This window comes from Arvicola amphibius, chromosome 8, assembly GCF_903992535.2.
Source record: "Arvicola amphibius chromosome 8, mArvAmp1.2, whole genome shotgun sequence".
NCBI classification, from domain to species: domain Eukaryota; kingdom Metazoa; phylum Chordata; class Mammalia; order Rodentia; family Cricetidae; genus Arvicola; species Arvicola amphibius.
This window is the reverse complement of record NC_052054.1, coordinates 98550963-98565511: the sequence shown is the minus strand read 5'-3', so window position 1 is coordinate 98565511 and position 14549 is coordinate 98550963. Positions and strand designations below refer to the sequence as shown.

Here is a 14549-nt window from a genome sequence, read left to right as displayed (position 1 = left end):
TCAATCTTCCTATTGGGCCTTCTGTATAGTCAGCCCCACACTATTACTGAGATTTTGATTGCTGGAACTAGAGAGATGCCTCCACAGTAGGAGTACTGGCTGCTCTTCCAGGGAACTTGGGTTCCATTCCTAGCATCCACATAGCAGCTCACAACTGTCTATAATTCCAGCCCAAGAGGGTTCTGTCTTAGGTTTCTATTCCTGTGATAAACACTATGAAAAGCAACTTGGGGTGGAAGGAAAGAGTTTGTCTTATTGGCCACAGTCCATCATCAGGAGAGCCAAGACAGGAATGTGGGGCAGGAACTGAAAGTCAGTCAGGATGAGTGCTGCTGACTAACCTGCTCAGCCTGCTTTTCCTATGCAATCAGACCACTCAGCTAGGGAAGCACACTGCACAGTGAGCGAGGTCCTCCCACATCAATCAGTCAAGAAAATACCCCAAAGACCAATCTGGTGGGATGGTTTCTCAATTGAAGTTCTCTTCTTCCCAAATGACTCTAGTGTCAGTTGACAAAACACTAGCCAGGACAACTGACTATTTGTTAACCTAAAACACCAAACATTACTATTAACCATAACTTTTTTTTATTTATCCCAAGTTCTCAAATTAATATCAATATCACAATATAAGACATTCCAGCTTTTAAGTCTCACAGTCCTTAAAAGTTGAGTCTCTTTAAAGCTTTTCAAAGTCTCCCTAAAATATGCAAATCTCTCAAAAATCCCAATGTCTCTCAGTCATGAAATCCTGTAAAATAAAAATAAGTTATATAACTTTTTTACACTGAAAGGAAAAAGAACCAGAGTAGTCTCAATAAAATTCAAAGGAAAATCAGAACTCCAACAGTATAACTAACTCCGTGTTCAATGTTTGCGACTCACAGTCTTCTGGGCTCCAGAGAGCTTGGTACAGTTCTCTCCAGCGCTGGCTTCCACAGCACACTCAGCTTGCTTTCACCTCTACTCCACTCCTACTGCTATCCTTGATGACCATCCTATGGTACTAGCATCTCTAAAATGTTGGGGTCTCCACTGTAGACCTCACCTTAATAATAGCTATCTGGGCTTTCTTCTGGGACTCTAACCCTGCCATATGGTGCCAAGCCTGAATTTCTCTCCAAATTACTCCTAGGGCTTTAACTAAAACTAATGCTGGCCCTTTCACCAATGGCCTCTCCTGATCTCTTAATGCGCCAAGCCTCAGCTGTTCTCCATCACTCCTTTGTGTCTTCAATACCTATACCATTGGGAGACTCTAAATATTGCCAAGTTTGGCTGCTGGCCCAAGATCAGAAGCCAGCACTGGTCCCCTATGAACCACAGCTTCTGTGTACTGACCTTGAGAAATCTTCTAGAAGATTTAGCCTCAATGATGCTGGTCTCCTGTTAATCACAGCTGATTCTTCAGCCCCATCTGAACAGACTGTCCCACCAAAGCCAATGTTTCACTTCGGTGGTGCTGGTCTCTTAATTAATCACTGCTGATTCTTTAGCTCGAGCTGACCAGAACCAGATGCTTATTCAAATTATCAAACAGCCCATAGAGTATTAAAGGACTCTCAAACTTTACTTTGAAACTCCCTAAGCTAGGCCTTCATTGTCTGCCACTATTCTCAAGATTCCTTAACTTCCAAGCTCCCACGGAACAGTTCACTGAGCTCTGAACACTCAAAGGTCTTTCCAGTCCAAAGTCCAATCCACCACAATCCTTCCAAAAACACATGGTGAGTTCTGTCACAACAATACCCTACAACTTGGCACAATTTCTTAGTTAAGGGTTTCTACTGCCTGTGATAAAACACAATGACCACAAACCTTTTGGGGAGGAAAGGGTTTATTTCATCTTAAGTCTCAGGTCACAAACTATCACTGAGAGAAGTCAGGACAACAACTCAAAATGAACCTGGAAGCAAGAATTGAAGCAGAGGTGTCTTAGTTACTTTTCTATTGCTATGATAAAATACCATAACCAAGCCAACTTATAAAAGAAAGCTTTTGATTGTTCACAGTTTCAGAGGGCTAGAGTACCTAATGGTGAAGAGCAAAAGCTACGCAACATGCTGTGAGCTCACATCGTCCTGATGCAAGGAGATAGAGAGAGCTAAGTGTGAAGGATGCTAGTCTGCCTATAGTGATACAGCAATTCTAAAAAGGCCACACCTCCTAATCCTTCCCAAACAGTTCCACCAACTGGGGCCCAAGTATCCAAACATGAGATTATAAAGAGCCATTCCCATTCAAACCCTCACAAGAGACCATGGAGGAGTGCTCCTTACTGGCTTGTTCCTCATGGCTTGCTCAGACGGATTTCTTATAGTATCCAGGACCATTGACCAAGAGTAGCACCATCCAGCCCATCCAATCATTAATCAAGAAAATGGTCCGCATTGCTTGCCTGACCACAGGCCAATCTTGTGGGAGCTCAATTAATGTTCCCAAATGACTCTAGTTTGTGTCAAGTTGACAAAAACATTAACCAGGACAGAATCGAAACCCTTATCTGGCCTCTGCAGTCACTGAACATGCTATACAAACATATCTGTAGGCTGAACATGCTACACAGACATACCTGCAGGCAAAACACACATATACATAAATAAAAATAAAGCTGGACAGTGGTGGTGCATGCCCTTTAATCCCAGCCCTCAGGAGGTAGAGGCAGGTGAATCTCTGTGACTGCCAGGCCAGCCAGGTCTACAAGAACTAGTTCCAGGCTCCAAAGCTGCAGAAAACCCTGTCTCAAAAACCAGTAAGTAAGTAAATAAATGAATGAATGAACAAAATAAAAATAAATAACCTGGACAGTGGTGGTGAATGCCTTTAATCCCAGACTCAGGAGGCAGAGGCAGGAGGATCTCTGTGAATTCAAGGCCAGCCTGAATCTACAGAGTGAGTTCAAGGATAGCAGGGCTGTTACATAAAGAAACTTGCTGTTATACAAACAGATAACACCTTGAAAGTAATGATTATTCCCTGATATTCAATAAAGTACAGAAAGTTATAGGAGTCACTCAGAGCATTTCAGCTTTTGAGACCTTCCTCTTTATCTTGTATTTTTTCTAACTTTCTGTATCATCAAACTCCAAACAATCAAAAGTTGAAATGGTGGATTCGACTCCTATGTCCATCGTCCAGCTTGCACACTGATTTCCAGAACATTCCCTCGTTACTCAATAAAACACCCAAACTGAAAACCATTTCTTCCTAAAATCACAACATTCATGGGCAACAACGCAAGACAGGAGGAGGGTAAACTCCAGGATCATGTGATACGTACGGATTTCCCATGAGAACTTCAGGTGCACAGTACTCGATTGTCCCACAAAAGTATAAAATAGTTTGCCTCTCTCTAAGTAGGCAGCTGAGCCAAAATCTATCAACTTAATTGTGAAGTCCTCGGCGATGACAATGTTCTCATCCTTGATGTCTCTGTGGATGATGCCTTTGGAGCGCAGGTATCCTACAGCAGACACCAGCTGGAATCAGAGACCAGGAGAATACTTCAAAAGCAATTCAAGCAAAAAGGCATTTACAATAGTTATTAGGAAGAAAAAATTAAAACAACAACAAAGGAAAAGACCATTCTCCAGTGCATAGTCCTACGTGCTGGAGATATGGTTCTGCATAAACAGGAGGCACAGCTGTTCTGTGAGTCCATACTGTGCTTAGCACAGGCCAGCAAGCAACACCAAGTAACTCATGCCTCATGACATCTGTTATTACTGACCCAAAAGAGCCTCCCAGCAGGCACTTGCCCTATAACCATGTCAGGAAAAAGACAGGCCACCAAGTAGGTACTTAAAAAAATGTAGGCCATTAAGGGATTACTGTTGGTCGGTATTACATGCAAAGTACCCATGCACTATGGTGGATACCACAGCTCACAGGGAAGGAAAGTGTCTTGTGCAGCAGTTTAAAGTCAAAGCAGGAGCAGATAATCCTCTGTGTGCTGTGTTCCCCAGTCAGCACATCTACCCCTATGTGAAGTAAGTGGCTCCACAGGAAGCAGGTCGTATATAAGCTCTCTGCCTCTGGAAGGCAGGCATTCTAACACACATCTGCCCAGGCATGCTGTATCTTTACAGTGGAGGTCTGCTAAGCAAGCTTCCTGTGGCCTTCAGTAAGAATATTTGCACCACAATTTGGATACCAACTAGAGCAATCAATTTAGTGATTTCTTGGACATCAATCATTTTCATCTTTGGAGACAATTTTATACTTCCAAATGTATGAATCAGATGTTTGAATCAGAAAAATAATGGCATGTCAACTAAGCTCAATCAATTAAAAAGTAAAGTACATATTATAAACACTTGCCTGTATATTCACATATATAGATATGATTACACACATGCATGTATGTACACATTCATGTACATGCACCCATGCATGCATATATTTGACCATTCATTAACATATTAACATACATGCATGCATACATAGACACATACATGCTAGAATCCAATCAGGAGACTTGGGTCAGGGGAGAATCTTGCTATGTAGACCAGAGTGGCCTTGAATTCTCCATCCTCCTGCTATAGCATCAGGAGTACTGAAATTATAGGTATGTACTTATGTACTGTAAATTTAGTCAGAAACCTTTTTTTTCTATCTGTGTATATGCCTGCAGGCCAGAAGAGGGCACCAGACCCCATTACAGATGGTTGTGAGCCACCATGTGGTTGCTAGGAATTGAACTCAGGACCTTTGGAAGAGCAGGCAATGCTCTTAACCGCTGAGCCATCTCTCCAGCCCCTAGACAGGGTTTCTCTGTGTAACAGCTCTAGCTGTCCTGGAACTAGCTCTTGTATACCAGGCTGGCCTCAAATTCACAGAGATCCGCCTACCTCTCTGCCTCCCAAGTTGAGATTAAAGGCACCACCCACCACCTGGCTAGAAGCCATGTTTTTAACAAGACTATAAAACCACTATAACTAAATTGTACTGAGCTCATTCTTCCTTTCCACAAGTCCCAGCTCTGCTGTATCCATATAGCTGCCCATGGTGCTGATCCCCCAGTAGCAGTGCTGATAGATGGACGGATGATAAACAGATAGATAATAGGAAAGAAGGAAAGAAGGAAGAAAGAAGGAAGGAAGGAAAAAATGTATAATCTTACAATAAGTAGTATAAGAGTGGGGCTACTCAGGCCATGGTAACACATACCTTTAATCCCAGCACTCGGGAGGCAGAGGCAGGCTGATCTCTATGACTTCAAGGCCAGCCTGGTCTATAAGAGCTAGTTCCAGGACAGGTTCCAAAGCTACAGAGAAGCCCTGTCTTGAAAAGCAAAGCAAAACAAAACAAAACAAACAAACAAACAAACAAAAAACCCAGAAACTAAAAAAAAGAGCAGGGGCTGGAGAGATGGTTCAGTGGTTAAGAGCACTGACTGCTCTTCCAGAGGGCCTGGGTTCAAGTCCCAGCACCTATATGACGCACGACAGCTCATGACTGTAATTCCAGTTCCAGGAGACCCGACACCCATGGCAAAACACCAATGCACGGAAAATGTAAAAACAAACAAACTTAGAAAGAAGAAGAAGTGTGAGAGTGGTGGTGGGGCAGTCTTATGGCAGCCACAGTGGCCAAAACAGCTCGGAGCCCGAGAAACTTTCAGAAACCCAAATAGCTTTGAGGAGCTTACTACACTCAAGAACTGTAAATTAAAGAAGCTTTCATTAGGAATCACATCCTTCAGGACTAATTAAAGGACAAGTATAATGAATCCACACGAGCACCGAGGCAGGAACCACTGCCTTCTAGGTACTCAAAACAAGAGTCACTGTCTTTGCCCTCCTTTCCTCCTGTTCTCAGATGCCTTCCAGATTTGCTGATCACTTTCCCATGCCTATGAAACAGCAAGTGAGCAAAGATCCACACACATTTCAATACAAAACAGATCAAGACAAACTTTGTAACATGGGGTAGCTCAAATTGCAATCTTCATGCTTCTTTACGTGATCTCTGATTTAATCCCAACAGTCTTTTCGTGCAGTCACCAGTGTTTTCAACTGTGCATATTAGGTGGTTAAGGCTACACACAAACACAAGTCTCATGATTGGTAAGGACACAGATTCAGATCAAAGGCACAGGGCTCACAGCCAGCACGATCTCTTTGTTGTTTAATGTTTGTGACTGGCACAAAAACAATATGCAGATATGAATAAACTTTAATCACTAAAATACACTCCCAACCTCACTTTCTCTACTCAGTCATACAACTCTCTCTTCAAAGTATGCATCTTACTTCATAAACCCCAAGGCTGAAGGCTAACACTGGCTCACTGAGGAGACTGACTACATGCCACTGACCCTTGCAGGCATAGGATTCAATTACCCAACCCCACATCCACCCGCACAGCCCTGGCCCGCTCTCACTTGTCGAAAGATGTAACTCGCCAGAGGCTCATCCAAGCAGGGATGGCGGTCAATGAAAGCAAAGAGGTCCAGGCCAGAGCCATGTTTTTCCATCACTAGCTGGAAGAACCCTTGGTTTTCAAATATATCCAGAACCTGAAAGAGACAAGACTGGGTCTAGTTTTGTTTGGAAATACCTCCAATCAACAAATTAATGTTAGAGAAGCAACATGAGGGTGTCAGCACACAGAAAACCACCACCTACCTTGATTATGTTGGCATGTTCCACCTTGGACAGAATTGCGATCTCCAAAGTAACTTTTCCAAGTTTGGGATCATCAATCCAACAATCCTCCAAAACCTTCTCCTTCTTAATAAACTTCACCACCACCTATACGGGAGAAGGACAGCATATCTCTATCATCGGTTAAACCTGGTGTCCACTACTGGCTTACACTTTTCTCCCTCCCCCAAGACCACAGTCATGGAAGAACAAGTCCCTGTAGGAAGTCCCTGCCACAGGAGACAGGGAGGAGGCAGCAGCCAAACAGAAATGCTGGTAATTTCTACCTGCCTATTATGAGCAAGATAGGACAGATGGGGATCCCTGGAGGGCCTGAGGAAGATCCCTGGAGAAAACAAGTCTTAACGGCAAGTGTTCCCACAATACACTATCACACCCAAGAGAATGAAATAAATCTAAAAAGTAGAGAAAATAAAGAAAACTGTCACTGGTAGACAAGTGTCAGTCCTGATGTTGAGATTAACCAGGGAGTCCCTCAAGCCTGATGGCTGTAGTGAACATGAGAAACACCACTGGGCAACAGCAGGTGGTATTCAGTTACCAGGTATAATGGGACTAAGTTCCACTGTAAAGAAGAAAGACTGCATGTTATTCACTACAAGACAGGCTTGCCGCTCAGCAGATGAGTTACTACGTGGAATGCTAGGCGCACAGGTAAAGCAGCCCTGGATAAAATTCCAGCAGGGCCTTTCTGTGTATCATGTTCCAAGGAGCTGACCCTCTACTGAGAAGTGGACAGTAAACTGTATCATGGACTACAGAATGATGAGTAATGATGAGGCACGCAGTGGGCAGGCGCGAAGGAGGAAAGCAAGGGTGCAGGAGGAGCAGCAGCAGTCTGAAGTCTCCATGCTACACAACTATCCTCCAACTGATCAAGCGAGAAGAGATCTAGTTTGGGTGAAGCAGACAGACTCTAAAGATGACAGGGAAGGAGGGAGATGTGAGAGAACTCAGAAAGATGAGGCAGAAGCAAGCCAGTAGGGTACTGAGGAATTGAGGTGGGAGGGCTCAGGGCCCAGGAAGGGGGGCGGGGGGTCAAACAGCCAGCAGGTAGTCTGCTTCTGACATCATAAGTAGACATGCCTGCTGCCCATCCATCTGCACAGAGAAAGATAACAAAAAAGGCAGGCAATCTCCAAGAGCTACCTACCACACATGCCTGAAGTGAGTGTCACAGAAATAAGAGAGGAGATTGATTAAAAAACAAAAAATAAAGACTTTTATTAAAATAAATCTTCAAGTCTGGACTAACAGCTGCCAGCACTATTTCTTAAGACTATTCTTTGGTACCCAGATCAAAAATAACTTCGAAAAGTTAAAAATCACACTAGTAATCAAAACATACATAACCTCGGAACAGAAGAAAGTACTGTGGACTAGAAAAATCCAAGAATTGTTCAAAAACAGTGCTCCCTGGAAATACCCTGAATACCATTGAAATCGTTAGAGCAATCTTAAGGCTTGTAAATACATAGAACAAATATTTAAAAACATAAAAAGGAACTGACTCAATACTATTTCTTTTCACTTTCAAAATACAAGTTTAAAATAAAAAACAAAAGAGGAATGGTGCTGGTATTCACATTCAATAGAGAGAAACTGAGGCTGGGGATATGGCACAGCGGTTAAAGGGTCTGATACAAAAGTGTGAGGACCTAAAGTTCAGAACCTCATGACCATGGTGGCCTGCCCTGCTCTCATTAGATGAAGACAAGGAATCCGAGCACAAACTGACTAGCTAAACTAGCTATATTGGCAAGCTCTGGCCCGGCCTCAGTAAGGTGTCACAACATCAAACCTGGACCCCACACTGTATGCATATACATGAGCATGCATAAAACATACAGGCATGTACACCACATATACATGTGCAAAAATGTAATAAAATAAACCTACCTCACAAAAAGTTTATGCAAGGAGTCCAGCAAATCTTCAGGATACCAAGTGAATAGGGGATCATCAATTTTAGGGCCGCTAAGATGGCTCAACAAGTAAAGGTGCTTGTTGCCAAGACTGATATAACCTGAGTTCAATCCCTAGAACCCAGACAGTGGAAGTGGAAAATCAACTTATCCAAGTTGTCCTCTGGCCTCCACATCCACTGTGTAGCACGCACTTACTTATACATATACATACAATAATAATTTAAAAAATTTTAAGACAGGTCTTTCTATTTTAGACCTGTCTAAACAGGTAGACCAGGCAGGCCTCAAACTCACAGAAATCCACCTGCATCTGCCTCCTGAGTGCTGGGATTAAAGGCATGTGCCACCATGCCTGGTCTATAATCAAGAGTTTTTAAATAAAATAAATAATACAACAGTTAATCAAAGCTAGCAATGCACTGAAAAATATTATACACAACTAAGATGGAATCCAGGAGCACAAGAAAATCCATTAATGTTATCATTATGTTACAGGAAACAGGAATACAACCATGTCAATAAGCGCTGAAAAGACATCACTCAATAGTTGACCACCCAATTTTTTAATGATTTTTTAATTTATTTATTTTTGTTTTGGAGACAGAGTTTCTCTGTGTAACAACCCTAGCTGTCCTGGAACTAGCTCTTGTAGACCAGGCTTGCCTCAAACTCACAGAGGTTCGCTGGCCTCTGCCTCCCAAGTGCTAGGACTGAAGGTGTGCACAACCGTCCGACGTGATTTTTAAAAAAAAATTTTTAATGTTTGTTGTTCTGCCTGCATGTATCCGTGTAGGGCACTGGATCCTCTGGAACTGGAGTTATAGACAGTTGTGAGCTGCCATGTGGGAGCTAGGAATTAAACTCAGGAATTAAACTTCCAGAGGTGGAAGAGCAGCCAATGCTCTTAACCACTGAGCCATCTCTCTAGTCCCTCAAACTCATTCTTTAAAAAAAAAAAAAAAAATTCAGGGACCAGTGAGATGGCTCATTGGGTAAAGGACCACCTGAATTTGATCCCCAGTACCCATATAGTGAAAGAAGAGAACCAACTCCTGTAAGTTTTCACTGACCTTGTGCATGTACACATTTTCATTATCTCTCTCTCTCTCTCTCTCTCTCTCTCTCTCTCTCTCTCTCTCTCTCTCTCTCTCAAATAAATAAATGATGTCAAAAAAAATTACCAACCCAGCTGGACTAATAATAAAATGTAATATCTTCAAATAGTATGTGCTCACTGGGAAATGAAAGGTGCCTACCACAGTGGCATAACTGTTAAGTAACACTGTTCCAGGGCCCTAGCCAATGTGATCAGGAGGAGGACGGATGAAAAGTGAACCAAGGAAAGCAAAGACAAAACTGCCATGCTATGGAGAAGAAAATCTGAAAATATCCTCTGAAAATTACTAGACCCAGAAAGACTATTAAACAGCAACTCAGACACAGCTCTTTGGTACATTCCAGCAACAAGTGATAAGAAAGAACTCTGTGGCAATACTCCAGGATCTGCTAGTGGTCCATGCCTGGTGACAGTATCATAGCAAGGAGTGGAGGCTGCTTCTGAGTAGGAGGGTTGGAACTAAAATCACAAATACCAGTGGGATTTAGGAGCAAAGGACAGTGAGTTCTAAGGCTTGGGTTCAAGAGGAATGCATAGGAATGACCCTCATGACTGGAGAGGGAGGCCAGCTGGAGGAATCAGTGTACCTAAAAGAATTCCTGGCACCCAAGAGACAAACCCAGCTGAGAGATATCATAAGAGCTATCATAAGAAATTTTGGGTAGACCCTAACTGCTTGCTTCTTTTCCAGTTGAATAGAGGAGTTCCTAAGCTTAGTTTTAAAAGCAAGTTTGCATGCTCATGAGGCAACAGCATGCCATGTGAACAGTAGAAAAATAGTATAAGAGAGTTCAGAAGAGAGGAAGTAACAACACCGAAAAGGCCTGGCCAGGGTCTAAGAGCCTGCAAGAAAGCAAGGTCTGAATGCGAAACTCAACAGGGCTATTCTGGAGTTAAGAGTGTGTATTGTAGAAGCTTCCACCTATATCCAGAAAGCACCCATATCCTGGTCCCTCCTCCTCCATTACAAGTCTCAGAGCTATAGATCAGGGACCTCCAGTAGGGCCATCCCCACATGAACCCAAAGTACCTCTTTGTTGTGCTCCTTCTCCACTGCAGGTCCACACAAAGCCAAAGGCCCCACTTCCAAGTGGGCTGATGGTGCTATACTTATGGGAGTATTCGCCCTCACAGGCCGCCAGCCCCTCCAGCTCTGCAGGTGTTGGGGATTCCTCAAACCAAGGTTTGGCTCTGAGCATCTGTAGAGACGAAGAAAGGTCTGGGAGATCACAAGGCACCTCATCTCCATCAAAAGCACTGATATCCATGCTGTTCTTATCTCCTGTGCTCACAGAGGCCTAGTCTGAAAAGCTACGGAGCCCTGTCACAGCGTCCACCCATCAACCCAAACTGATTTGTCTAAATGCACCTACACTCCACTGCGCAAGGCATATATTCACTCAGAGCCCTGCATTTGCTTTACACTTACACAGACAGACAGACCCTCCATCCATTCCAGCCAAAAGAGCAGCAAAGCCACCCGGGAAACCTGCAGCACATAAGAAAGTGCACAGAGGAGTGAGCTGACCACAGATACCAACCTCTCCAAAGCTGGATCCAGAGAGCTCAGACATGGAGTGGGTAGAACTAGGCAGGCTGGCAAGGAACAGGCGGGTTCGGGTGGTTGAGTCCCGGTGGCTATGTAAGAGGTCTTTCACTAGCCAGCAGCAGAACAGGGTTGCGGAGCCCTGGAGCTCCACTCGCTTCACTTCAAACTGTATACCTGAAAGGCAGGGAGGTGAGGGAGTACAGAGCTCTGCCAATCCCTCCAATGACCTCACTTAACATTGCTGATTTAAAAAGCCTCTTCCCCAGAACATACTCAGTCGTAAGCCATCTCGGTGGTAGCAGCTTCCAGAGTAGACGCCCTCCTGGATATCCGGCTGTAGGGTGGCGGCCCCAGGTGCCACAGGAGTGGAAGTGATCTGGACACTCAGCTTGGGCTTCTCTGCTGATTGGCACATACCATCAGTACTGGGATGACCTGGTACAGGAGGGCCACAGCCTGGGCTTCCTATGTCACTGGTTTCATAGTGTTCAGAGGACACCAAAGAGATGTCAGACAGTTCTGCTCGACTATGTCCTGCATCCATCTCCTGGAACTGTCGGCCTTCACCAAGGTCAAAATAGGTGCCAGTCAGGAGCAACATCTCTCGGTCACCTAGAATATCTGAACTCTGCCTGTGCAAAGCACGCATATCTAAATCTGAGCCCACCACTGAAGGAGAAGGTGTCTCGTTGAGTTCAGACGTGGTACAGGAACAATGCGATGGAGTTCTGTCTGTCTGATCATTGAGAAAGAGCTCCCTGAGGTTCCAGGAATAAGAATTCACATTAGTCTCCTGGGCTTCCACTGCCTCCAGGACACCAGGGAGATCGGTGGCCAAGGCATAGCAAGCTGAGGAGCTGCCTGAGCGGCTAGCATGCAGGTCTCGGCCTCCCAGATCACAGAAGGACACAGGGGCAGTGAAAGGAGGATGTTCTGCAGGGACAAGCTCCACACAGGAGATGCCCAGAGCTCCCCCAAAGCTTGACTTGGACAACTGCTCCTTAATCAAGCAAGTCTGCAGCTCTTCTCGGTCATTTCTCACTCCTGGCCATGGTTCATCCAGAGTGGGTGTCCCAAGCAAAACACATGCCATTCCAGAGGGGCTGGGAGCCAAGTCCTGGCCTCGCTGCTGTAAGATCCACTCACTCCTATACTGTGGGCAGTGTGTCAGGAAGCCCCCTCCTGCTAGCTGCCCTGTGGTGTGGGGCTCAGGCATGGTGGCATCAGCCCAGGGCTTTGGACTACTGGGACTGCTAACGCCCATCAGTTCCAGCTGAGCTTCCTGATGTAGACTACACACGTCCATGCTGCTGCTCCTGTTCTTAGCTGGGACTAGTGGCTCAGAAACTTCACAGGAAGCAAGCAGTTTTGCATCCTTTGGTTTGGACCTGCTTTCTTCTAAAAGACTCTGTCTGTAGCTCTCTGCTGTGGAAGGATTCTCCTTTGCCAAGACATTGATATGCTGGTCTGTAGGCAGTAAATGCTCATCGTGGGTTGGCGGGCTTCCTTTTGTAGTGTCTTGTTGGGCCTTAGGCAACAGGCATTTCCTGTGGGTTAGTGGACTTTCTTCTGAGGTATTTTTCTGAATCACAGACAATAAATGTTCATTAAGGACTGGTGGGGATACTTCTGGAGTATCTGGCTGGTTCGTAGACAGCAATTGTGCATCATGAGGCAGCAGGTTTCTCTTTGGAATGCTTTGATGGTCTGTGGGCAATGAATGCTCACCATAAACTGGGTTGCTGTCCACCCTGGAGACAGGAATTTGGATGACAGTCACTAGTGGTAATGAGAGATCACACTGACTTTCCCTTTATGAGAGACAAGTACAATGCATTTAGCATGATAAATTTATAGCAGAAAGTCTCTCAATTTTATAATAAAGCTAAAAATTAAAATATCTACTCTTAAACATTATCCATATAAATCTACATTTACCAAGAATGAATCAAAGAAAGCTACTGAAATGGATTTCAGAATGTTTAATAAACCCCATGACGGCAGGCTACTGCTGGTTCTCAACACCATCTAACACCTAGCTGCACAGAGACTGGGGAGGCAGCTCAGAGAAGGCTCTGACAAAGTAATGCATTCAGGAGCTGAGGTTCGAAGCAAGGTAAAGGACCTTTACTCAGCAGGGCGAGGGTAAGCACACGTTGTATGAAGAAGCTGCACAAGTAGTGAGGAAATTGCTAAGCACGCAGTCCAGGCAGGATGATCTACCTCCACCAGACCATTCTTCATAGTGTCTGTTCACATCAACCATGACTAAGGTCAAATATATGGTCTTGAATTGGGGGTTCCCACAAATTGTATGGCAGAAGTCCATAAAGATGGGAGGCGCACACCTTTAATCCCAGTACTCAGGAGGCAGAGGCAGGCATATCTCTTTGAGTTCCGTGCCAGCCTGATTTACAGAGCAAGTTCCAGGACAGGCTCCAAAGTTACAGAGAAACCCTATCTCAAAAAACCAAAAAAAAAAACCAAAAGGTAGGAGAGCTTAGAGAAGTGTCACAGTGGATTTTGTGGGTGGCGATCTAAAAGCAAAGGCAAAGAAGCAGAGATGAAAAGAAGGTCTGCAGAGACCAAGCAAGAAAGGATAATATCTATCCACCTCTCCCCTCCCTGGTGAGCCTAGCACTCTCCAGGAACAGATTATAGGGTCATTATGAGGATGAAGGCACAGGGGATGCACACCAGAAGTGCCTCATTAAGACCTTGCCAAGAAGTCTGGACAGCCCCTGGGTGTGGTATTCACCCTCTTAGGGTCTCCAAATGCTGGTGGGTCCCAGTATTTATTTTCCTCTCTACTGTCACACCTGTTCCCTTTCTACCGCAAACCCTGACAGATTTGAAATTTTAGGAAGGTCACAGGTCACACTTGCTAGGGAAACTGGTAGATTGGAGACATGATCTTGTCCCTATAGCATGGCCTCTAAATCCTGCATTGCAAGGGACAATGGAAGGCTACCATTGGCATCTCATCAGCTTGGCAATGATTTGACCATTAACACTGTGTGTGCTAGCATCAAGTTTGGGGGTTGGAAACTTAGAATCCCTAATTTTTAGAATGACAAACCTGCAAGCTGCCCTGGCAATCAAGTATCACCTGTCACTAAGTGGAAAGATACAGAGAGAGGTTTTCAAGTGACCCTTTGGAGCCCCTCCTATCCTACCAGCAGGAGTTCATATAAGGCTACTGGGACTTATGTCCAGAGCTGCCCCAGGAACCTCAGGTCCTCTTGCCAGGGAGCACCAAGGGCTGGCTTCTAGAGAACCAAGAACCC

General features: G+C 44.6%; 1 protein-coding gene across 1 annotated transcript in view; it reads right to left on the bottom strand.

Annotated features, from left to right (window-relative positions):
* Positions 1-2849: 2849 nt before the first annotated feature.
* The window catches only part of Pask (PAS domain containing serine/threonine kinase), a 30018-nt gene continuing 18318 nt past the window's right edge, over positions 2850-14549 (bottom strand). Inside the window, 8 exon segments of the mRNA XM_038339443.2 lie at positions 2850-3332; positions 3335-3479; positions 6386-6520; positions 6630-6755; positions 10744-10770; positions 10772-10912; positions 11255-11436; positions 11536-13013. Of these exon segments, the coding sequence (XP_038195371.2) occupies positions 3223-3332; positions 3335-3479; positions 6386-6520; positions 6630-6755; positions 10744-10770; positions 10772-10912; positions 11255-11436; positions 11536-13013 (2344 nt within the window). The 3' untranslated portion in view covers positions 2850-3222.